At 42.9% G+C, this 26,342-nt stretch overlaps 1 protein-coding gene across 2 annotated transcripts; it reads left to right on the top strand.

Moving 5' to 3' along the window:
- Positions 1-304: 304 nt before the first annotated feature.
- Positions 305-24,808, top strand: rars1 (arginyl-tRNA synthetase 1). Of its 2 annotated transcripts, none has more exons than XM_004556831.5 (15): positions 305-462; positions 5,874-6,008; positions 6,110-6,301; positions 6,672-6,780; positions 7,318-7,418; positions 8,425-8,546; positions 8,638-8,758; positions 9,545-9,674; positions 9,861-9,965; positions 10,261-10,439; positions 10,535-10,644; positions 12,797-12,902; positions 20,039-20,211; positions 22,344-22,591; positions 24,512-24,808. In XM_004556831.5, the coding sequence occupies exons 1-15, from the start codon at positions 418-420 to the stop codon at positions 24,619-24,621; spliced, it is 1,986 nt and encodes a 661-aa protein (XP_004556888.1). In that variant the 5' UTR covers positions 305-417; the 3' UTR covers positions 24,622-24,808. The 2 variants fall into 2 exon arrangements, with proteins under 2 accessions (XP_004556888.1, XP_004556889.1); XM_004556832.5 differs by lacking the exon at positions 305-462 and adding an exon at positions 2,526-2,662.
- Positions 24,809-26,342: the final 1,534 nt, after the last annotated feature.

Below are 26,342 nucleotides of genomic sequence, written 5' to 3'. Positions count from 1 at the left end.
TTTATATATTCATCAAATTGATTTCATATTGTTTAAATTTATAATTGGTAATACTCCCATGCACATTCAGTGCAACATCACACGGCTGCAAATGCATGTCTGTTAATTCAACATCTTATATTCTTCGTATCTTTTGTAAGTCTTATCGTGCCAGTGGTTGTGTTTTTAGTGATACTTGCCACATGACACACATAAAAGTCATTTTGGCTAAAACATCCACTGAAATCGCGCCTGGAAGCTCCGATACAGCAGGAGGCGCTCTCAATCCGGCGCAATGCAGCGAGGAAGAAGCGCTCCCCGGCACCGGAAGTGGACTGTAAAGTTACGGGCTTCTTCCTTTCCTCCGGTTTGTATTTCGTCAGCCACGAGATTCCAAGTCCAGCAGACAGAAGAGTTTCTCCGCAGAGCTTCAGGAACATGGGAGACCCTGTGACCGAGTACACGGCCCGGCTGCAGCAACAGGTCAGCGGTTAATGCGAGCTGTAGGGCTAAATGCGCATCCTGCCGCCGGATAGCAACATTCCAAAGTTCTGCCAGACTTAATGAAAAAAAAGTACTAATTTAAGACTTTTTGGCTTTTTATTGAATAGGTGCAGTGTCGAGTAAACCAGACATGCTTTGATTGAATATCTATGCATTAGTGTCAAATTCGGGTTAAGTTTGTTAAATCAAACGTGTCTTGTTGTAGTCGGAGGTCCCTTTGATTTGTTCGAGGACACTGCTTTGACAGCGCATGAAGGAGGAATGGCATGAAGAGTTTTTACTTGTTAAAGAGCTGTGCTTCGTTATTGTAAGTCACATATATGCCGAACTTACCAGATGTGATTGGCTATCACCTGTGCACAGTGGAGCCCAGAAAGATGAGTGACTACTGAAAATGAAAGGAGTTAAATCGGAAGATTTTTAAATTGAGTCTGGCGAGAACATTTTTCTCTACTTAACCCTGGCATCAAACTTATTTTTCAGAAAAATAAATATTTCACATTCCTTTTTGGGAGCTTTTATGATATATGATATGTATATGAATCAATAAATTACCCCACCCACCCACCGTAAGGACATATTCTGTACTTAAGTAGAAGTGCAGATAATCCTGTTTTAAAAATAAAAAAAGTACCAAGTTTGAAATGTACTAGTAAGAAAGTATAAGTATCTCCTTGAAGGACATTTTTACCACCTGTTTTTATGCAAAGCTAACTGAACCTTGTGCTTTATTGACATAATGATAAAATAATATCAGTCGTTGGGAATATAAACTTTTTAATTCTAATTGTAGTTTGAATCTGAAGAAAAATAAGGAAAATAGAAGAAAGCTGTATTTTGTGTTACCTACATTGTAGAGGGTGACTTTGTGTTTAAACAGGAAAATGTGTCCAGTCAGGCGTTAAAGTGGATTCAGCAGGTGGAGGAATCAGTTGTCATGCCTCTGTGTGGGGAAAAGAATCACAACTCATAATAATTTCTATTGAAAGCTCCAGTAGATTTTCTTAGTGTACAGGCTGTGATCAGCTGACCTGCTGCTCTCTGTGGATGTACACAACTGAGGTCAGCCAGATGTGAGCAGATGTAGATGCAATAGTAGTCCTGGCTGATTTCCATCCTCTACACCCACAGTACACTGTTTATGCTGTGTTTATACTAGACGGTATGAAGTTAATATGATAGTGGAATTCAGTCAGAATCACAGCATCATCAGCTAAACGTTATATGAATCTCTGCTACACTTGATGTAAGCTAACTGTGACCATGAACCCACAGCCACTGTGCACCAGTCACACACGGTTCTCCACTTTAAATCCACCACATTGCAGCAAAGTAACCTTTTTATCCTGCACTAACCTGCAGAGTCACATATGTGAGGATTTTTTCATGCAGCCTTTAAATTACAGTTAGTCTGCCTGAGTTTGTTTACTAGCATGTTTCACAATATGAAAAAACATAATGTCACATTTACCCAATATCTGATATAAAAACATGAGCAGCCGTTACCTTGAAACCTAAGCATTAAGGTGGTGTTTGCTGCCCTCTAGTGGAGATTAAGCAGGTTTTAATACACTTTGAAAACACATCAGGTGTGTTTTCACAAACACAAAGGTGTGGGGAAAAAATCATGCTGGATATCTAACCAGGGCGTCAGCGAGCTTGTGCTCAGTCCGAGGTTTGGAGGCGTTGGACGGGCTGAAACATAACGTCTCCGAGGCGTTCAGTCGGATCAGGCGAGCGTTGCCTCATCGTTGCACCTGGTTAACGTCAATAACACCAAAGCAGCTGAACCTGATTAATAACCTCTGATACTAACTGATAACATCAATAATTCAGAAGTTTAACTAACTTTCTTTATTCTTTTGAACAGTGTCTCTTTAAGGCCTTTCTGAAATAGTTCCTGTTACCAGGGATTTAAACACGTTTGATGGCAGCTTAAAGAGCGCTCGTCTTTCTGGTTTGCAATGAAAGCATTTCTTGCATCAGCTGTTGAGCGCACATTGTAAAACAAATACTTTCAGTTTTGCTTTGGTGAACGATGTGCGCTTTAAAGACTTGCAGGTCTGCTTCGTTATCACTTTGTTGGTGTGTCACCAGCCCGACCTGAGCTAGACTTTAAAAGTCACCACAGCGATGTGTTTCTGAACTCCGAGGCTCACTTCTGTTCAGTGGACTTTAGGTAAAGTTGTCGGTTCCTAATTTTCCTTCTGTTTTGTGTGGCGCTTTCATCTGATTTTGGACACGTTAAGCGATGAGACGCTTTTATGAATAAACTGAAGCGTAAATGTGATGTGGGTGTTTTTGCATTTTGTTTTCAGCAGACTGCACAGCGCAGCTTGAGCTGCTGGAAAAAGAGTAACTCGCTTTATTGTTTGATAAGAAGTAGTTATTAATTACTCAGTTATATGGCGTACTGAAGGTCGTCCTGCTGTGTGGTCGGTCTTTTGGTGGAGGGATAGTTTTGTATTTTCTTATTTTTTTACTTTGTTGCCATTTTCAGTTTTGAATTCAGTTTAGTTTCAGTTGTTTTTGAAAACAGGTTTGCTTCATGTTAAGTTTTATTGCTTGAAACGTTTAATTTTACTTTCGTTTTTAATCTTTTACTTGTTGACTCTCAGTCTTGCAGACATTGAAATTCCATAAAGCCTCATCAGCTAAGCTATAACAAATATTACAAGCAGGGCTCGCAAAATTTCAAAGTCCCTGGTAGCCCTTCGGGCAGGGACTCTTCAGGTTTTGGTAGCCCAAAATAAATTTAAGTAGCCCGAATAAAAAAGAGAGCAATTTGTTGATTGATGTTTTGTTTCTGTTACCATATTATACATTAAAGTATAATATGGTAACAGAAACAAAACATTAATCAAAAATTGTTGAAAAACAAATTACAACATTGTATAAAAATTACAATCATCAACTCAAATACTTGGTTCTAATTGAACAGAAATTTCTATGAACTTGTAAGAACTGTGTAGGACATGAATCAGTCTGTGTCAGATCCTGAATTTGAAATTTCCACTGAAGTCACGGGTAAGAGGCAAGTGGAACCAAGATCGAGGCCATTTGCTTTTTGAAGTTTGCAAAGACTGCTACATTGTGCCAGTGGTAGTTCACTCTTTGCAACATAGTAGCTGGTCTAAACAGGTTTTTCAGGTTTATTTTTAGTATGTTATTTGCAATTGGTGTTTGTTCTCCAGACTGAGCAATAATGCATTTCTTGCATTTCTCATGGGTTCTAATGGGGGCCTTTCTTAAAATTACTGGTCCCAGTAACAAAGGCGCTTGTCGACTCAGAAATTGAGAGAAAACCAACAACACACCCGGCAGAACGTCATGTTATTTACACGGGTGCACATAAGTGGTCCGCATGTGCGCATTCACTGTCAAAATAAAAGACGCGCACCAGATAAGAAGTTGCAACGCGCGTTTGCGTCCATATAAAAAGCTGTTTTTGTCCGCCAGAGTGGGATTTTCACGGCACATTCTGCACCACATCTCTGTGCGTTCATCATTTGTTTGAAGCCAGCTCAAATCCTATGTACGCAAACACGCGTTGCAACTTCTTATCTTGTGCGTGTTTTTTATTTTGACAGCGAATGCGCACCTGCGGACCACTTATGTGCAGCCCTGGTTATTTAGCTCATCATATTGCAGCCACAGAAATTCTTTTGTCCATGAAACCATAAAGCTGCACTTTCTTTTTGCCTTATAGTCTGATTTGTCATAACTTCTCCGTTTTGTGGTAAGCTTTTCTTTGGCTGTCACTTCTTCACCCTGACCTGTCTTATTTGGCTCAGCAGAACTAAAATACATATCCTGCTGCTTTTACACACGCACTCACATAAGCTCAGCGATTCTCTGCGCGATCAACCTCTCACATGTTTAAGCTGCGGGAGATTTCACTTGTCATGTTTGCATAGTAAGCTAACGATTAATAAGACGATGTCAGAGGAATTGGTGCACAAATTATCATCACTCACAGATCAGTGCTGTCGCTCTCTATACACAGTTCGCACGATTGCAAAGTGAAAGCAAAAAAACAAGTGCAAATTCAAACGCGATTTCAATATGTCACATATTGACAGTGGCTCACCGATGCCAATGACATAATTACCCAGCTACATTTCTGAAAGAATGCAAAAGCATTGACATATATTTTTCCTACAATAGCCCGACAGGCAGGGGAGAGAGAGATTTTGGTAGCCCGACTGGAAAAATCGCTAGCCCCGGGCCCTGACAAGGTTGAAAAACTAAACATGTAATTTTTATTTTATTTTAGTTTTCCAAGTTCACAAATTGTTTAGTTTCGTTTTAACTCTTATAGAAAATTTTTTCTAATTTTTATTTTCTTAACTAAAATGTTTTTCAAGTGTAATTTTAGTCTAAGTTGGTTATATTAACTTTGCTGTGCACCCTGTCGAAATTGTTAAAATGTATTATTAACTTTTTATACATTATACATACAGTTATTATTTGCTCAGCTCTCTTGCCCACCTGACCACCATGTATCCAGGGACTCATTAAATTCCTTATTTTCTGTATATTGCCTTAAAATGGCTTTGAAAATGTATCAGCTACCTGATCTGAGAAGATTTGATGGGAGAAAGTCAACTGGCAGGTTTCTCTGCTGAGTCAAAACATTTATTATTTGGGTTAAAAAGAATGCAGATGTTGTTTAGCTGAAGAAAGTGAAAGTGTGTCTAATCTCACATAACCCAAGGCTGTTTTTTTTTTAATTTATTTATTTTTCTAATAAAAAAAAATGTGTTTAAAGTTATTTTAAAAACCAAAGTTGTAATTGAAGTCCGAACGTGAGTCTTAAGTTCTCGCGATTAAATTGATTCATTTGTTGAATTAAGTTCCTTGTTTTATACTTAAATGATTCATGGTCATGTTAACTGGCTTACCACATACCCCACCCCCCACATCTGATAATGGTCAGGTATATATATTGGAGTAAAAACGAAACGGCTAATATCCAAAGAAAAAGATTTTTAAAAAAATTTAGGGGTGGCTCAAGACTTTTGCACAGTAGTTTACAAATATCAAAAACAGGTGTATAAGAGATCAATAGTGAAATACAGAAAAAGAGTTAAAGGTTATGAATATATGTGTCTTTATAATTCCTGAGGTGTACCACAGGGTGCTAACTCGGTCCTCTTTTAATGATCATTGATGTAATGCTCGTAGCCATAGAGGTAAAAATATTTATACTTCCACAGTTCCTTTTAAAAATGGGCAGAATTTAAGACCCTAAAGCATTTTCTCAGGCTGGAACTCGGTGTAAAAATATTTACTATTTATAGGAGCGCGTTAAAGCTTCTTGAGCAGCTCCAGTTGGAACTTTCTTTCTCAGTGTCTTTCTTGGAAATTGGAAATATTTTGATATCTAGGAGCAAGAGATCCAGCGTCTGTCTGCAGAGATCAAAAATCTTGAAAACTCCCAGAACCTCAGTCCATCTCCACGCCTGGAAGAGCTGCAGGAGGAAAACGCCCGACTCAAGTACCGCCTCAACATCCTGAAGAAGGTGAGTGGCGCTCTGCTGAAAGATGTCCTGAGGCGTTTTAATCTTAACCTGAGAAAAGCACATTGATGAAAAACCATTAAACCTTTCTGTGCTGTCCTCAGAGTCTGCAGGAAGACTCACTGAGTCAACGCGGCAAAGCCATGTTAAACATCAACCAGCGACTTCAGGAGGTCTTCGGCGAGGCCATCCAGGCCTCCTGCCCCGAGCTCGACAACCCGCCACTTTCTATTGCGCCCAGCCAGCAGGCCAAGTTTGGGGACTACCAGTGCAACAGCGCCATGAGCATGTCCCAGGTTAGACCGCCACGCCCGGAAACTGACGAGTTTATGTTTAATGGTTTATAATAATAATAATAATAATACATTTTATTTAAATAGCGCCTTTCAAAGCACCCAAGGACACTGTACAACTTATTATGATCTATGGTGGCTTATTATGAATTATTGTTGTTATGGTGGCTTGTTATGAATTATTGTGGCTTATTTTCATTTCTGGTTGCTTATTGTGATTTCTAATAGCTTACTATGATTTTTACAGTTTTAAAAGCTGCAGCTGCATTGAGTCAAATTAGAGGATTGTATTTGAGCAGTGCAGTGTGTCCTAGTCTCAGCAGGTCAGATTAAAAAGCTTTGCTTCAGACTGTCTCTGGCTGTCGGGTTGCAGATGCTGAAGGCAAAGGGGATAAAGATGAACCCGAGGGAGATCGCAGAGAAGATTATCAAAAATCTTCCAGACAACGAACTCGTCCAGAAAACGGAGGTCGCGGGGCCAGGTAGAGACTCCGCCTTTTAATGATGTCAACACAGACATCACGGCATTCACACAATTATAGTAACAGGAACGCTATTAAGTTCCTGTTTCTCTTTAAACTTTCTTCTTCTTCTACCTTATTATTCTAGTTGCTCCGTTTCTTTGCTGGTTAACTACTCTGACAGTTTTCACCATTCAAATTTTAAACTGTTCAGCTCTTTCTGGTAATGCCAGCTGTGTTGAGCTGTGTTTTAGCTCAGTGAGATGAGCAGGAGGGCTGGTTCCACTCTCGCCCATTGCAGCATGTTTTCAGCAGACAGTTCTGCTTCTTCAGCTGTTTTCGGAAGCCGATTTCCACGACACGGCATTCACACTGCATTTTCGCAGGAAATGCAACTTTTTCTTGTTTAGTTTAGTTTAATTTAATTTAATTTAGAACCTTGTCAAATGTGTACATATTTAAAGAGAAATAATTCTTTGTTTTGTATAAATATTAAAAGATTTAAAACTAGAGTAAATAAATGCCTAAAAAGTGAGTCTAAAAAAAGTTCTCTTTCAGGTTTCATCAACATCTACCTGCAGAAGACATTTGTGTCCAAACAGCTGAGCAACTTGTTGATTAACGGAGTGCAACCCCCACCACTGCCATCCAAGAAGAAGGTCTGTGCACATGCTGAAGTCATTTTCCCGCCATGTTTTTCCTTTTTAGTTAACCTCGGAAGTCTTTGATCCCTTTTTTAACATTTGATTTAATTATTTGTGTCTAATTATCTGGTATTCAACACAGTTTCACGCGCATTTTTTCTACTCTTGGCTCTGTGTGATGTCAAAGAGAGTACCACAGAGGCCCCGCCCACCAGTTTTATTGTTTCGGTCCTTGCCTTTCACAATAAAAGCCTTCCACGAACGCACACAAACAATAACAGTTTATAGAGTGACATCAAAGCAAATTACAGCAGATTTTAGGTTCACATTTTAAATATTTTTTACAAGTTGTGAAAAGGAAAATTAAATTTTTTTCTTAATAAATAAAAAATTTTCATAAAACTTGTAGAAATGAGCTTCCTGTGAAGGCAATCTGGACGCAGAGATGAGGTGAGGAGCTCAGTTTAATATAGCAGGAACCAGAAAATGGATAGATTAGATTATTTTATTAATTAATTTATTTCAGTTACAAAAATAAAGAACCACACTTACTCATTTAATTATTTTGGTGCTGTAAAAGTCACGTTCACATTTATCTGTGTGGAGTTGAAATTATTCATATAAAGTGCGACATAAAAAATGTGTGTATGCTCACAAAAGCAGAGAAGAGAAGGAGGAGGTGGAGGATGTGAATGAGGGAGAATCCAAAATAAGCTTTTTCTATAGAGACAGAAATTAATATTAATGCAACACTGGAAAGAAGAAGATTGCTTTTAAACTGAAGCTGTGACAGGAAGTAAAAACGTGTGTGGTTTAAGGCGGATGTCAAAAAGTTTGATTAAACACACCAAAACGGCGCTGATCAAACATAAAATAGGCTTATTATGAACCATGACTCATGCAAAGCTGCTCTGATAGAGTCCAGGAATAAAAACGTGGAGCTGGTTGAGTTCACCTGTGATGGGTTTACCCGTCTCAGCGTCTGCATTTATCAGTTCCTGTGTGTTTGTGTTGCATTCAGGTGGTGGTGGATTTCTCATCTCCAAACATCGCCAAAGAGATGCACGTGGGTCACCTGCGCTCCACCATCATCGGGGACAGCATGTGCCGATTGTTTGAGTTTCTGGGATACGAAGTCCTCAGGTCAGCTTGGCCGCGCTCGCTGTGTCGTAGCTGCGAACGTTAAAAACCTTTCAAGAAATAAAATCTAAAAAGTTAGTTTTTATTTCTGCAGGCTGAACCACGTGGGGGACTGGGGTACCCAGTTTGGGATGCTGATCGCCCACCTGCAGGACATGTTTCCAGACTACCTGACCGTCTCCCCTCCCATCGGTGACCTGCAGGCCTTCTACAAAGTCAGTTCATGCTCATCCCGTCTCTGTGTGTGATCGGGCTGCTTTTGGGAAAATCCCATGTGGGGTTAGGACCCTTTAAGGTTTTTACCCCAAGTGCAGTTTTTTAACCATCATAACTTCGCACTTACTTAGTCCCTATGACCCCAAAGCGCTTTACACTGCATTCAGTCATCCACACATTCACACACTGGTGATGGCAGCTACATTGTAGCCACAGCCGGGGCTCGAACCAGCAGCCTTCCGATTACAAGACGAACTGCCAACTCTTGAGCCACGATCGCATGTTCACATGAAACTTTCAGGGCTGAAAAACAGATTTAAGTTCTGTGGGAAAAAAAAAACGGACTCAAACACAAAAAGATGTGGCTGCCGTTGTTCCTTTGAGCCAGAAAGTTGACCTGGGACAGCCACCTGTCCCACATGGTGATGCGAGCCCTGAAAGTTTGCCCAGAATGCACTTTTTGAAGTTTCTGCATTCATGACACTGATCAAATGTTCGGGTACAGACATGAATCTGGTGCAGCTTAGACACGTCTTCAGCCCTGAAGGTTTCATGTCAACGTTTCCTGTAACTGTGAAGGTATTAAAGCTCAGAAATGCTGCAGAAATAAGAAAAAAGCCCCAAATTAAACCGACCCGGAGGCTTCTGAACATGTTCAGTGTGAGGGGAAAATGTTCTCGTGGCTTCATTAGATGAACTGGAGTTATTGTGTGGGAGACACGTTTTTCAGCTTTGACTGTGACAGTGAAACGAGGGAGCTGACAGTCTCTCGTGCTCTCGTTCAGGAGTCAAAGAAGCGCTTTGACACGGACGAGGAGTTTAAGAAGCGGGCGTACCAGTGTGTCGTCAAACTGCAGAGCAAAGAGCCGGAGTTCATCAAAGCCTGGAACCTCATCTGTGACGTGTCCAGGACAGGTACGTCGGGTTTTAGCCTTTCATGCTAACAGGAATGAAACACTCGTCCCTCATTCAGAGCCGCTGGCCTTAAATTAGTCATGTGACACGAGGACGGGTTTAACCCGTTGGAGCTCCTCCCCCTCTTTAGAGCAGCCCGTCTACCTGTGACAGGTTTTAATTATTTCTTTTTTTTAATTTCTCCAGAGTTTCAGAAAATTTACGACTGCCTGGACATCGAGCTCATCGAGAGAGGAGAGTCGTACTACCAGGACCTGATGGTTGAGGTGGTGAAGGAGTTTGAGAAGAAAGGTCAGTGTGCAGCAGGTCAAAGGTCACGGAGGGCATTTCTGAGCATTTAGGGTTACCAGAAATAGAGCTTATTTGTTCCCTTGATCACACTGATTTTAATAGAAGTCTTTATAGAATCAGTTTTTCTTCTTTCAGTGGATAATAAAGTGCAGCCTGTAGTTTCTGAGTGTCACCACCAGGTGGCAGCATTGCCTCATGAATGTTTGGTGCCCTCTTGTTTTTATCTCCTTGTCTTTTTTGGACTGACTGGACCTTCTCATTAAACCACCTCCATCCTTTTAAATCTCCACCTCAGGCCTGATGGAGCTCGACGAGGGTCGTAAGGTCGTCTTCCCCCCAGGGCAGCCCATCCCCCTCACCGTCGTCAAGTCAGACGGGGGCTACACCTACGACACGTCAGACCTCGCGGCCATTCGCCAACGAATCTTTGAAGAGAAGGCCGACATCATCATCTACGTCACTGACAGTGGACAGGTAGGTGGAGACGCGACCACAGAGGGTTTGGATTTAAGTCTGAGCTCCGTCTCTTTCCTGAACATGACGTTTGGAGGGTGTGTTTTCCCCTCCAGAGCACGCACTTCCAGGTGGTGTTCGCCGCAGCTCAGCTGATCGGCTGGTACGACCCCAAAGTGACTCGGGTGGAGCACGCTGGCTTTGGAGTGGTGTTGGGGGAGGACAAGTGAGTTCAAAACACGCTCTGACAGTAGGGTTTGTTTTTCTGAGTGCTGTGTGAGGGCCGCAGGTACCCGACTGTTGCCAGGTATGACATCACCGGGTGGAGACACACTGGGGAGGTGGTGCTGAGAAAAGGGGTGGAAAAAAGGGGTGGGGCATTGTCACTGGGGACAAAGTGTGAGTGGGGTTTGAAGCACCTGACGTGGATCATGTGACGACTCTGAGGTTTAAAAGGACCGCCTCCCCGGGGACAGCCTGCCACTAGTGTTTTAGTGTCGGCCGCTCGCGAAGGCTACTGCATGGATTCAATGCAGAGGTGTACGTGGTTAGGTCTTGCCCTTGGACGACGCCCACTGCACACTTATAACTCCGCCCCTGACCTCATCCGTGGATGGTTAGGGAAGTCAAAATTCTAAAATAGGGCTCAATTATGAGAGCCCGCCTGATTGGCTGATAAATGAAGAGCCGGGAGGAACGCCCTGCAGCCGCGTTATGTAGTTTGTCCACCAGAGGGCGCTCTGCGGCGGTTTTGGAATGCCACAAAGTAAACGAGTAAATGAATAACTACACGTAACAAACATTAAAACAATAAAACTGCTTTTTGGGGTTTTAAAAAATAATGTGTCTAAAGCCAACTTCAGATCCGAGGTCTCTGCTCGCCAGACGGGCAGACTTCCTGTGTTTCCCGCTGCTCACATAAAGGCTCGTTTTATTTATTTATTTTTTCTGCGTCGATGAATCAAACGCAGGATTTTCAGCCACTGCCCCACAAACAGCTTAGTCGTTTGCAGCGAATCGCAGAGCCTGCCTTACTCAGCATGTGAGGGGGAGGAGCAAGGGGAGGAGCAAGAGGAGGAGCAAGAGGAGGACAGCAGTGATGAAAAAGTTCACTCAGAGTTGTTATTATTCCTTCCTCCTCTTTCATCTTCTTTACTTGTCTCCTTCCTCCTCCTCTTCCTTTCTTCTCGTTCTTCTTCTGCTTGTTTAATTAAACTTTTCTGTTCTTCTGTTTAACTCCTCCTCTTCCTCCACTTATTTCCTCCTTCAGCAGTGCTCGTTCGCTTCCTTCATTTTCTCCTTCCCATTGCGTCTTCCTCCTTTCTCCATCTTTCCTCTTTATCTTCATTTTTTTCTTCGTCTACTCCTCCTCCTGCGTTCCTCGTCCTTCTCCCTTTCCTCCTATTTTCCTCCTTCTCTTCCACTTATTTCCTCGTTTTCTTTCTTCTGCCGCTGCTTTAACTTTTTCTTTGATTTTTTTTCCCTTTTCTGGAGCTTCTTCTTATTCTTCTTGTTCTTCAACATTTTCATTTCACTCTTCCTCCACTGTCTTTACGTCCTCCTGTTCTTTTGTCCTCTCGCTGCTTATATCAAACCTCCATTTTCTTCCACGCCTCCTCCTCTTGTTTCTTCTTCTTCTTTTATCTATTTGTAGATTCCAAGTCATCACGTTCATAAACTTTAACACCTCAGATATATTTTTCCCGCCGCGTTCCCGGTTTTTTTGTCGTGCACTTTGAGCACCTCGTCTCTGAGCGTTGGGTTTTATCGTGTCGTCGTGTGAGCGATCGCTGCGCTCTGATTGGTGAGCAGATTTGTGATTTGACCGCTTATCTGTCACGTTGTTGTTTATTCCTAATCAGTCGACCTGAGAAGAAGCGCCGGGTTCAGGCGGCGGGCTGACGTTACGCTTCGCGGAGGCCATAACTAAGTGCCGCTAAATGCCCCGCGGTAACCTGAGGGGGCGTAAATTGGCCCCACTATGTCTGCACTACGGCAGACTCCATTAGAAATTTATCATGCTGTTCTCATAATCGCTCATCCAGACAATAAGAGCTTAACGCAGCCACGGGGGGAGCCGTTATAGCTGCGAGTAAACAGAGGAGGGAGGGGAGGCGGGGGTTATTAAATTTTTGGCTCGTGCTCGGCTTGTAATGCTTAGCTGATTTGCTTGATTGTACAAAATGTATCGCCCCGAGGCGAGCAGAAGTAATCTAATAGTTTGCTGTCATGATAATTATTGGAGACAGGAAGTGGAACCTCTGCTGGTTCAGGTTGGGGATGTGAAACTGCAGCAGCTCCATTACTGGTTCCCCTGCAGGTGGTTTGTAACCCGGCGTCCTCGCACTGAGCCGCTGTTTCTGCCGTTTCCTCCACAGGAAGAAGTTTAAGACTCGTTCTGGAGACACGGTGAGGCTGATGGACCTGCTGGACGAGGGACTGAAGAGGTCCATGGACAAGCTGAAGGAGAAGGAGCGAGACAAGGTGAGGCTGCAGACGCGGCAGAACAAAAACCTGATGGGAAGTTTAAGAAAATCCTCACCTGTTCACACGGCAGCGAGGAGTTCAGGCTCCACACGAGAAACTGGGACGGCCCTCACCAACAGTCCCAGTTAGAGTAACTAACTGGCCAACGAGCATTTCAACTCAGATATAATTTCCACGAGATGACGTAAGCAAGAACACTTCTACGGTGGCCCTGAGAGGTCAAAAGCACTCCAACATAAGAAAAGCGCACAAAGAAATTAAAAGAAAAAAGGTAACACTTCATAACACGGGTGTAATTAAACATCATTTTATTTTATTTTTAATAAATAAATAATCTACCTTTATATTTACCTACAAATACTTGAAAGTAGGCACAACAAGAAGGTAACAGGTCAGATTTTTAAAGAAGACAATATTGAAAATTGGATGTTTTCCTCATCTTACATCGTAAATATGCTTCTCAGGGGCCATATTATGGACTGAATGAATCATCAAATGTCTTTTTATTATTATCAGTAAAAATGTTTTGGGCCTTAACTTATTATAAAATAGATACAATAGCAACTTGCAGCGTGACCTTAAAACGAGCTGCATGTAACTTTTTCCTCATGATCACTGCTCAAACATAAGGAAACGCCACATTCTTTGGACCCGGGTCGGTCCATAGGCTGCTGGTAACGTCTGAATATTACAGTTTGGTACATTGCCTTCACATAAAAAAAAAAAAAACAGGTTATCAATGGGAATATCCCATTGGATCTTTAAACAGACCAAACCTGGGGTCCCAGTACAGCCCAGTATGAGGTAACCAGTGTATTCTGAGCAGGAAGAGCCGGTGCTACTTCTAAACGTGTGCCTTTAACGTGTGGTGGAGGTGGAGAGCTCAAAGAGGGCATGAAAAACAGATCAGGTTACAAACCGGAATGATTGTTTTCCTGTTGTTGACTCATCAGCGGACGATCAGTGTGAAATTGACCAATCAGACACAAACGGTTCTGCTCTTGTTTGGATTAATGACTCAAAACAGCCGAGAGGAAAAGTGTTTGCAGAGGTTTGAGCTCACACATGAGCAGAGGAGGATGAAAGGACCACACGGGGCTGAGAGGATGAGAGGGAAGCAGCCGGGCGGTGGCGTTTCAGCCTCAGTGTGTCTGGACGAGATGAGAAAGCTCCCAAGTTTGGCTCTCTCTGAGCGGGATGAGAGCGGGAAGAATTAATGGCTACTGTAGAGCGAGATGGTCATTACTGTAAAATAAGCCTCGTCGGAGCGAATCGAAAGCCGGTCTCGGGGAAGAAATAATGAGCGACTCGCTGGACGGCGTCCCTCGCCGCTCCAAACGTCTGCTTATAAAAGATAAAATATTTGACACAGAATATGGATATAACATCATCGCAATAACAGGAGTTATTCCAGCAGATGTAACCCAGGAGGAAGAATAAAAAAAGACTTCCCGCCATCGATCGAGTTTGAATCAGCAGGACGACTCGTGGTTAAATATTCACCACACACACGTGGAGCTTTAAAAAGACCTCGAGAGGAGAATCGGACGGGAGACGTGAAGCTTGGTGATCAGAGGCTCGATGGGACGAGCGTTTCGCTTCGTTAACTAAAAACATCGACGTTTAGGAGAACACACAGAAAATGTTTATTTTTTCTTTCTTTGTCCTCCCACAGTCCAAAGATGTGCTCGTTAGGCTACCTGGTGATCCTGAACTGAAGTCATGTGACACGTGCGTCTAACGGCTCATATAGCTACGACATCGCTAAAAACAAGCTAACGTTCATCACCATGTGGTCGTGCTTTAGATGCTCCCACTTTTCCTTGTTTCTGAAGTTTTTCCACGTCTTCTTTTTACTTTCCATCCATTCCCATAGTGAGTCTTCATATTCCCTTCAGATGTATTTATATAGTATACTATGTGTGTTATACTGTAAAGTGTATATAAGAGTCCTCCCCAACAGTAATACAGAGAAAACCCCAACAATCATATGACCCCTATGAGCACTTTGGCGACTGTGGGAAGGAAAAACTCCCTTTTAACAGGAAGAAACCTCCAGCAGAACCAGGCTCAGTGAGGGGCGGGGCCATCTCTGTTAGAGCCATTGGGGGTGAGAGGAGGACAAAGACACTGGAAGAGGGACGGAGATTAGTAATAATTAATGATAAAAAGCTGACTGGTGTGTAAACACAGAGGCAAAGTGCATCATGGGAAACCAGAGGTTAGTGGAGGGTAAAAGGGAAGCTGACTGCCTCAGTTTGCTTGAGTTCAGCAGATATTCTGTGTTAAATGGAAGTTTTTGCACAGATAAAGCAGGAAGTTGTGTGTCATAAACTTCCTGACTCTCTGCTGAGCGCCTCTGCGTTTTGACTGATGACCCAGCGATCCCATTTCAGGGCTCAGAGCTCAGACGAATGTCAGACTTCACGTTTTTTTTATCTTCGGTGGATTGAGCGTTTGTCAGCGGAGAGTCCTTCGAGTCTTTCGAGCCTCGAGTTGTTTATTTTCCTTTTTCTAAAGTCATTCTTCAGAAAAACAAACTTCTGCCAGCGTGTTTCCCGTCCGGTTTTCCCTCCTCTCTGTTTCCTCAAACCAAACCACGCCGCCGCCGCCCGGCCCCGATCCTCCATCACCGGCTCGCCCGGACCTCGTTAAGAGCTGCTTGTTTGGTTGTTTGGAGGTGGGAAGTGTTTCCTGCCTGATTCAACTCAGAAAATACCTGTTTACATCCTTTTCTTCCCTCCCCGGGCCATGTTAGCCGCTCTCTCCGCCTCACACAGCGAGGCTCTCGACGTTCCCGTTACTTTGACTCGCCGTGTCTCACCTGCTGGTGCTGAGGTGTTTCTGTGATGTTAAACTTGCAGGGAGATTTTTTTTTTTTTTTTAAAGAGGAGAAAAACAAGAGAACCTGACCCGGTTAAGTTATTACGTGGAGCACTAGGTGTGGTGCAAGCAGTCGCTGACTTTCAGTTGAACTGCAGCAATTTTAATGCTGAGAAGGTTGCCGGAAGCCGGTGCCAGCTCCCCTGCAGGCCCCTCCGGCCCGGCGCTCCTCGCTCCGTCTGGGTCGGTGCCCACGTCTACCATCTGCTAACCCGGCCTCATTAAAAACAAACCCCAGCCGTGGCCTCCGTGAACCTCAGCCCGCTCTCTAACACTGCTGCTCCTTCATGTTTGTTTTCAGCAGTTGTGATGTTTCACACTTTGCTCTCTCCTCATTTTTTTGTCTTCTGTGTTTGGTGCTTTTATTTCCTGTTATTTTCTGGCCCTTCCTGTCTCATCCTGCCCCGTGTGTCACACACATCCTGGCCTCTCCGGCCCTGACCTGTCCTTTTGTGGCTGTTAGAAAAGCGCCTTTCAGACCAGACTGTAAGAATTTCTCGCTGCAGGGACCGATTGTTGAGTTTACAGCTCAGTTTTTGGGTTTTTTTAGCTCGTAGTGCAGAGCAGGAACCTTTCTAAAGTAGCTTTGCATGATTCAGTGTTCAAAATAATCCTTCAACCACTTCAGCCGTTCATTCTTTTTCTCCATCAGGCTGAAGCGCCGGGCAGGCATCAGGCAGTGTTTATGAATTAAATTCAAATTAAAACCACAGGTGCCTCTACAGGTAACCTCAAGGTCAGAGGTCAGGTTTTCTGAAAAAGTCACACAGCTAACGTATGTTCAGCATCGCAAACTGACAAACACTCAGGCCATCTGGGATCGATTAAACTGGTCTGAGAATCTGCTGGATGTAACAGCTCAGCTGATTAGTCGCTTATTTTCAAGGCGCGTACATAAAACGCTAACGTGTTGCCAGGTTGAGTAGAATATTAGTCAAAAACCCATTTGGTCATAAACATCCACCTATAGCTCTGCTGGACTCTGAGGGTCTCAGAAAGGTTTATATTCATGATTATTTTAGCATTTCTCATTCCTGGTTCTCCGTTTTGATTGGATATGGTGGATGAGGTCACTAAAGCACCCCGTTAAGCTGTATGACCTGGTAATCAGGTGTTCTGGACCTAACGACACTAGATCCTCTAAAGATTCTAGTATATGTTTTACTTTATATATTTATTTTTATCTTCACCTTTTAAAACAAGAATTGGGTGCACGAGTTTGAATTTATTTAGGATTTTCTCTAATCTGCACTCTTCAATGGTTTGTCTTCCTCTTACTACATCAAAATAAGATCATCAGTCTTCCTCACTCACGTTTCAAAACAGCAGCTCCACATGTAAGTAAAACTTACTCCAAAGATATGCGTGTAATCTGAGTAAATGTTAATACATCAGAAAAATGGGTCAGGCCTGTTTTATGTCACTGACCCTCTTCTAAAGAAACTAGTGGTACGGCCCAGACGCTGGTTTTGGAGAATCACTGCACCCCTTGATCAGGATATCTCATTTAAAAGAAATAATTGTGTATTAGGAGCAAAAAATGGTGATAAATATGTTTAATTTCTGACTAAATACAAAGAGAATTAAAATAAAGTGCCTTTCTTTGATAAGACGAGTAATCAGTTGGCTAGTCTTTGTACCAGTTGTCGAGTACTTCTGGCTCCAGCTTATTAAACGTCTGAATGTGTCTTTAAGGCTATTTCTTTTCTCCTACACTCTTAGAGTAGAGGCTTCTCAGTCTTGGATTATAGAGGCTTCCCTTTAAACTCTCAGAGCTCGCTCTGTTCTGCTGTAATTCAATAAAGGATCCAAGATTTTATAAAACATTGAAGGTTTGTCCTTGAATCAGCAGGTCACAGCTACCAGGGGGATGAGATCTATTGTTTCTTTGGAGCCACTCTGAGAGCTCAGCGAAGTAACATACACCTTCTAGTACTAAATAAAAGAACATCAAGCCCCGTTTGAAAGATGGGATTAAGATTCAGGGCAGAATGCAATGAAAGGAGGGGAAGGCAGAGTTTTAAAGATTCATATTTTTATAGAACATTTCGGAAATTTCCACTTCAAACTTTTTCCCCTCGACACTTTTGAAAAGATGGGACAAAAATGAGAAAACCTTGTATCTGCTGCGGTAATTTTGAAAACGCATTGATGTCTTTTAGAGGCTCTGGAGCAGGAGGGGGATTTGAATTTAGGATTTGGTTCATAAATGGAGTGAAAATTGAAGATTCGGCCCAGAGACAAATGTCTGTGAATGCCAGGATGATTAAAAACACTTACTGCAATCATTTCATAAAATATTTATGTTTACATTTTTATATTCCAGAATCTCAAAGCCCGGAATTGTTCCTCCGCTGGGAATAATTACATAAATTCACCCATTGTAGTTGTTGAAGGTGGAAAGTATTGATGGAGACCAAAACTGTATTTAATAGCGGGCTGTGAAGATTTATTTACGGCTGTAAGGTTGGTCATCTTAACATGGCAGTCTATGGGGACTGACTCGCTTTTGGAGGCGGCCTCTAGTGGACATTAGCGGAACTGCAGGTTTTAGTGCTTGATTTGTCTTTCTGTTCAGGAAAAATAAGCGATCGCATGTTCGATGTTGTAAACAGCTGTTCAACCAGAGGTTTACACTCGACCACTCGCTGTTCGACCACTTTGGGTCATAAGCTGATTGCACAGGTTGCGTTGTGGGAGGCAACCTGTCTACAAACAATCACAGTCGACCTCACTGCAGTCACTCTCAGACTCTTGGATCTAATTTAGAAAAGCAGAGTGACTGCAAAGTAGAGTTTGGCGATTGGATGAATATATCGACTATCGGCGGCCGTTTTTACAAGGGCGATTTATTTATTTGAGTCAGTTTGCTAATAGTGATGGAGCTAATGGAAGCAGTCAACAGAAGAAACAAAGTTAGTCGTGTTTGAGTACTTTGCTCGCTATACGTCTGCACAAGCGGCACACCGCTTTGGTTACATCCTTAGGTTTACCTCTTTCATCTAGTTTAAAGCCAAAGAATTCCCAAATTGGCAACTTTTATATTTCTTTTTTAGTGCTGTCAGCGTTAGCGCACCATCATCACAACTAATGTGATTAACAACCCGTCTGGAGCACAGAGTCAAAATCCCTGAAATGTCTCTGTCAACACATTTCGGGCAGTTTGTCCAAAGTTTCTGCGCTCCAGATGGGTTGAGGGTGTTAAAATTTTTAATGGCGTTAATGGTAATGACCACGTTAATGCCACATTAATGCATTAACACTGACAGCACTAATTTTTGGGGGGAAATTAGTTCGTCCATGTTTGGACTTCTTCTGTGTTGTAAATGCACAAATCAGTCCGTGCATGATTACATTGCTCCGCCCATCAAAAGTCTGCGCATGCGTGAATATACCTCCATCGTCGATTATTGGACTGACGCTTGTTGTAAAATATCGCCCAACCCTATTTCAAACCCTTATGTAGACTGCAGGATATTTTCACAGTTAATTTCCATATTATCTGAAAAAATCAGAAGCTGGACAAATGTCCTCCTGGCACATCGGCCGAAAAAGCTTGAACCCGGTCATCTCTGTGCACCTCTGGTCATAGAGCCCGAGTTACGTTACATAACCAGTATTCCCATCATATTTATCTTTGTTTTTTTCGAGCTCTATTTTGGTGTTTCAGTCGATCTCAAAATGATTTGAAAGTTCAGTTGATCGTATGTAACAGTGGGAACAGCTAGAGGAGCAGACGAAGGCCAGTTTGTGTAAACGTTGGAAGTTTCTGCAGTGGAAAAGTGGCCATTTGTTCCAAATCTGACCTTAAATCTAACCTGCCCGTTACTCGCAGCCCTGTTTTCACCGGTGCCATTAATCTTTGTCCTGTCACGTCACTTCTTCTATCTGCTGTGTTCTGCTTGACTGCAGTTTTTTTTGTTGTTTTTAATCACTATCACGAAATCTTCATAATCCTCCTCTTCACTCCCTACGGTATCAAACACGTCACACACAGATTCAAGGGAAGGCTATGACTCAATAAGTCAATTTAATCTCTGCCCGAGGATTGTAAATTGGTTTCATTATTTGGATTAAATTCATCTCACTGGTTTAACTGTTGGAAGCAGAAGGTGAAGCACTGCCTTCAGTAATTACAAGCTGATTAAAACGACACTTATCAGCATTTTTAATGCCATAAAGCACGCCGGGCGAAGGCGGCGATGGGGAGAGATTGTCTGCTTTAATAAAAGAAAACCTTCTTTCTGCAGGTCCTGACTCCAGAGGAGCTCACGAAGGCTCAGAGGGCCGTCGCCTTCGGCTGCATCAAATACGCCGACCTCTCCCACAACCGCAACAACGACTACGTCTTCTCGTTTGATAAGATGCTGGACGACCGAGGCAACACGGCGGCGTATCTCCTCTACGCCTTCACCCGCATCAGGTCAGGGTTCACTACAACTTTTAATACTTAGTTTAGATAAAAAAGATTTAAGAAGTGCACGTGTTCCCGCACACAGTCAGGCACACAAGGATACAAATAGCATATAGATTTAGACGAGTTCTGAAGTTTAGAACAGCCTGGATCTAAACGAGCGTGGACCAATCGGAAGTCCTGATCTGTTATACAGCCCTAAAGGAGCTAATGAAGTGTCGAGTGTTTGCAACCTTACTGAAGTGCACATGAAAACTGAGGTAAATCAAACATGTGTACTCAGGGTTCAAAGTTATTGGCTGACAGGAAAGGTTTGAAAGTCTTAGAGGAATGGATGACGAGTCCCGGCTGAGTACCAGGAGTTCCACATTTAACCTGGGTGGCCCACTCCATCCTGTCTTTGTGCCACCTCAGTCTTCTCCAGCAGTCTTGGCATTTGACAGTCACTGAGACGACCTTAGTCTTGGCTTCACTTTACACTTGAAGATTCAGATTCGGACTAAATCCAGAGATAAAGTGGAAAGTTGCAGCTTTGCGCCTCTGTTGCAGCTCTTTTCATGCAGCCCATCAAACCCAGTGTAAAATAATGAGCGGCATTGCTGCTAAGATTAGTTATGTAGCAATGCAGAAGCCGGTCTGTTTAGTAATCTGTCCATCGGTTATATGAACTATTGCTTGACCCTGAGTTTAGGACACTGAAACTATCCTGAAAGTTAAATCAAGTGCCTCCATTTTTCTCGTCTGTCCTGTACGAGAACCTCCCATCAGCACCAGTATACTTTCATTACTCGTATCAGATCGGCCTCGCCAGACCCTCTGCGATCGTTGTGGCTTGGGATTAGTCTTTGGGGTATTTCCACTCAGTGAGACCCAATTTGTCCTCACCCTTATCCCCTCCATCGACTGAGCGTCTCCAGGCTGCACAAGAGCTGCACTGATCTTCCTCTCCAGCTTCCCGGAGGAGTTAGTCGGGGTGGCAGAGCGCCCGGCAAAGGATTGATCCCCTCTCTCTCTCTCTCTCTTTTTTTTTTTTTTTCCCCCTCCAACCGGGAGGGGTGAGCAGGCTCGCCCGAGAGGATTCGATGTTCGTGCGTTCAGTCAATAGAGCACTCAGTGACGGCAGCTGCCCCCTGCTGTGCTGTTCAAGATTCAGAGAAGAAGAAGAGAGAGAAAAATGGACAGAAGCAGAACTTAAAACCATGAGCTGGGCTGTCCAGTTTAACTGAACATGGACACAGAAGGAAAAAACTGAGCTTAATCAGTGTTTTAGGAGATGTTGGGTTTCCTCAACATGAACCCCAACATCACTCCTTTCATGTATTTTCCTAAAATTGGTTTATTCATTGTTGAGGTGGAGGATAAAAAGAGAAAACGATGAACTATCAACGGGTCATTTTTATAAGCCGGCTTCTGCTTGGTTTGGATAAAAGATGGATCGTTATTGGGAACACGATGGGATAACTGTGACCGAGTGGATGCTTGGAGAATCAGACCGGTTTGACTTGTTTTATACATTTTTTCCAAAGCAGAGTTCTCATCATATCACCAGCAGGAGATCGGGGGCGTGTGAAAGGGTTATGGTGACCAGTGACGTGGAAACTGTCGAAGGTCATTGATATTTAGTGATTTAAAGTCACGTTGAGCAGAATAACCGCTGTTCATATGAAGTAGGCGGGTCCTGAGTTAAACCAACTTTGGAGTGGTCAACAACCAATGAGAGTGCAGGATACTGGAGCTAACCACTGCGACTCTCCCTGCTTTAAACATCAAAACCATCACAAGTAAAAGCCAATTAGTCTTTGAGTTGAACTGATTCATGCCGATGTTTGGATAAGTAATAAACTGTCTCAGGACTTGGTTTGTCCATCATTTGTTGCTCTGATATTCTCCTGAATGTCACAGAACAATTATATTTGGTATCTGCCTTTAACATTAAGTCCTTGAGCTCTTCACAAAATCACTGCTGGAGATCATCAGGTGTTGGTTCTGAGCGTTTTCATGGGCCTTTGTAGTAGATTTACCCGTCTCATAACTATTAACTATTTGAGGCTATAGGTGTTAGACAGCACAGCCCTCCCAGTCGTTTTCTTTTTAGCCTGGACTCTTTAACTGGTTTTTAAACGTTTGTCTTCCTCTCGCAGGTCCATCACCCGTCTGGCCAAAATCGACGAGGCCACGCTGAAGAAGGCGGCAGAGACCACGGAGATCCTCTTGGACCACGACAAGGAGTGGAAGTTGGGGAAGTGCATCCAGCGTTTCCCGGAGATCCTGCAGAAGATTCTGGACGACCTGCTCCTCCACACGCTGTGCGACTACGTGTACGAGCTCGCCACCACCTTCACAGAGTTCTACGACAGCTGCTACTGCGTGGAGAAGGACCGGCAGACGGGTGAGCTGGGTCGAAGTTTAGATCAGCTTCAGGGGGACAACTCTCTGGTCAGGGTCCAAACTTCAGTTTGGTGTTCGCGTGTTGGTTGTTTAGTGCATCCGATGATCGTTTTTTTTCTTCACTTTGATTTGAATATTCAGAGTTTGGTTTGATATGACGTCCTTTCCTCTCATAATGTGCTTTTAAAAGTTACTCCAAGTTGTGTTTCTAAAGTACTTAAATTCTTTGGTTTTCTTTTCTGTGTCCTAAATTGTAAAACAAAACCAAAGCTGTCCAAACTTTGAAATAATAAACTTGGCATAATGTGGTCAGAACAAAAGTTTGAGCCAAGGTCCTATTGGATGGCCAAAGGATCCAGACCCGACTGTTTAGTATGAAGCTGCAAAGAAGGGTTTGAATTTTCGACTTTTCACTGTTGCTTTTGCAGAAGGAATCGATGTGTTGCAGGTCGTCAGTGAATCCTGATGAGAGAGAGGATGTCTGGACTGTTAGTCTGAGCTGAGGGCTGACTCATTGTACAGCCTTCCTGCTAACAAAGAGCCCACGGCTTATTAGACTACACCAGTGTAAGGTCGTTCGAGCCCAGAGCGCCTTGCTGGTGGGTTTCTTAGATTTACTACAGCAACGTTTCTTTGTAATGACGTTACACGATCTTTTTCGGAGATGGACAAACAAAGCCTGCGATTCTGTGTGCAGATCATAGAGCGGCCTTGCTTTCAGTTTGAGATTGATGTTAAAGGAAAGTGATGGCTGAGGACAAAAATCCCAGGAGCTGAGGGCTGGAATTCTAAAACGCTTGGAGAAGAGCATCTGGACTTCTTTAAGTTGCTTGAAGACCAGCTTGACCTCAGGAAATCACATGATAGGGTGGGGCTAGGGGGTTCGTGACCCCCTTGGGGGTCACTCCCACAGGGCTTAAATCTGGGACTCTCCACCATTTGACCTTAGAACTGAAGAAGCTTTTCAGATGAGAGGTGAAACGTCTTCAAGCAACTTAAAGAAGTCCAGAAGTTTTTCTTTCCAAGCTCTTTAGACTACCATGACCTGGATGACTGAGAACCTTCACAGCCGAGGGCTGCAATTCTTTCTCCAGCCAGAACTGTCGCCCTCTGGTGGTTGTTAAATAGAATGCAGCTTTGAAGCACTTTGCTGGGTCCATTATCATCTTTTAAACTGGCCGAGTTCGTTCAGCCTGTTAGTAAGAGTGACCTAAGAGTAACTCCACCTTCTCGTTGGAACATGATCACTGCCGGCTTCAACAAATCAACATGGAGAAAATGGCGATCCACAGACCAGTGTGTGTTTAATTACTAAATGGAAAAAAATCTTCTCCTGTCTCCATCCTTGTCGCATCACCGCACACCAGGATGTCGGCTTGTTTGGGTCCACGTTCACGCCCCTTTAACGACCTGTCTGTGTAACGCTCCTCTGCTGCTCATTAACGACTTAATTTCTATTGGATTTCTTCTCCGTCTGACAGTGCGAGGCTGTCACGGCTGCTGTGTGCGGATGCAGATGTTCAGGTCACTGATTTTTATTTGATGCTGCCGGGTGATGGCGGCATCATTAAACACGCCCTCTGATCTTTTTGTCGTTTATTAGTCTCGCTGTCTAGTGCACCTCTGACCGCTTCAGTCTCACCTCACCTCTGTTTATTATTCTGTCTTTTTTCCCATCATCGCCGCCTTAATTTTATTTTGTTTCAGAATTTGTATCTTTTAGCTGCCTTGTTATTTCTTATCCTCTACATAAGGACAATAAATGGGGAAATAAAGTCCTGTTAAACACTCATCATGGGATTGGTTTGTGCTAGCACTTTTGTAAAATGCGTATTTACTGAGAAAATAATCCGATAGTTCAAGAGATATAAACTCGAACACGCCTTTGATTTCCTCCGTTTGTCTGTTTTTACCTTTTCAGGTGAGGTGATCAAGATCAACATGTGGAGGATGCTGCTCTGCGAAGCTACTGCAGCCATCATGGCCAAAAGCTTCGACATCCTGGGTCTGACCCCGGTCGAGAGGATGTGATGTCAGAGTTCAGAACGAGGGGAAGCCTGAAGATGAACCTCGGCAGTCTGAACTCAGTGAACCGGAAGTTATTTTTCCATAACACTTATTAAATCAAACATGGGACGGGGAAATCATTGTGTTCGACTCATTTATTAATGTCTCGTGTGAAGGATCTTTTTATTAAAGGGCGATTATGAAACCAAAATATCACCCAGTCTGCTGTCAGTCATTTTAAAGCTGGTTCTGTAAACTTCAGTTGAGACATATCGGCTTCCTGGTTTGGTCGGATATAAACTCCGTGGTTGGGAGCTATTCTGGAAAAAAAATGTGTACACAGCGGTGCTTCAGAGGGTAAAGCTCTGAAATCGGTTCATTGGTGTGTGAGTAAAAGCATTTTGATTACGATCTTGGATGTCATAGGATAAACTGGCTGTTTTTCAAGCAGAGGTAGATTACATGTGCTGCTGCTCATTAAGAGCCTGTTTCCACTTCATGCTGTTAACACGTGATCTGTCTGGATAATGACGGCCAATCTGTGGGATTCTACGTTGGGAAGTGTAGCACAGAGATGGATGGGTGCCACTTTTGCTCATTGGGTTTAATTTCTGAAAGTGCAGCTGGAAAGGCCCATTGATTGGATGTCATTGCACAGAGAGATCACATGGTAATTTACACCTGGCTCATCAGCGTACCCAGCGTTTTGTAAACCCTGATTAACATGATTTTTTTTCCTCACCCAGAAAAGACGGAGATACAAAATATGAACTAAAAAAGCCTTGAAAAATCTGTGATTGCTATTTGCAGTGATAATATTATTACTTGTGTTTGTGTGTAAGCTAATATCTATGAAACAGTGTTTAGGTATTCAGCACACAAAACTGACAATATACTTCTGCATCTCATGTTATGTATGCCAACATTAAGGTCTGCTAAGTCAAAGTCAGCTGTAAAGTTGACTTAGCTAGCTAGCTTTAATTTGGCTACATAAATAAAAATCTGCTATGAGATTTCATTACTCTAAAAAGCAAATGTAAGCTATGCATATTTTGTAATTATGTTGTTTACTGATGGTTAATGAGTTCATCTAATATGGTTATTAAACATCAAGTACTATGAAAATGGACGGTGAAGTTACTAGACCTCGTTTGAATAATTTAATGATGCTAAATAGGACTTAGCAGAGCTAGCATTTTGTATTAGCAGGCCCGCATTAGCTAATATTAGCTCTAAAAAACAAGAAGCAGAAGGATTGTTTGGTTTTTCAGCTCAAATCCAACCTTAAGCTATTAGTCTGCTGATGTTGAATCATAGACAATATAAAAGTGGGACATGCTACTTCTAAGTCTGTGTTTAAAATGTGACACGAACATGTAACTGCCTTTGCAGACATGTGACTGCTAGCAACGTTGATTTGTCTGGCTTGGACAAGTGAATAAGGCCTCAGTTGCACTGGTCCGCGACCATCTGGCAACCTCCTGCAGGAGAACACGTGTGACAGGTTAGCAAATCCCCCCTCGTGATTACAGCAGTCGTCCACAGTTGCCAGCAACTATTCAAGCAATAGTACCCTTCAAAAAGTTGCTCCTTTTGAAACATGCTGAGGCACAAATTTTACTTTTGAAGGTGCACCTTCTCCGGTCCAGTTTGCATTGTACTTTTTCAAGTTTTACCACGTCTTTGCTGGTAGTTGGCAAGTGTTTGCAGACAAGTTGGTGCTTTTCATTAGAATTATGGGCAAC

The sequence above is a fragment of the Maylandia zebra genome, linkage group LG10 (genome assembly GCF_041146795.1).
Source record: "Maylandia zebra isolate NMK-2024a linkage group LG10, Mzebra_GT3a, whole genome shotgun sequence".
In the NCBI taxonomy this organism is placed as follows: domain Eukaryota; kingdom Metazoa; phylum Chordata; class Actinopteri; order Cichliformes; family Cichlidae; genus Maylandia; species Maylandia zebra.
The sequence above is the reverse complement of the archived record's forward strand: the minus strand, read 5'-3'. Positions and strand labels throughout refer to the sequence as shown.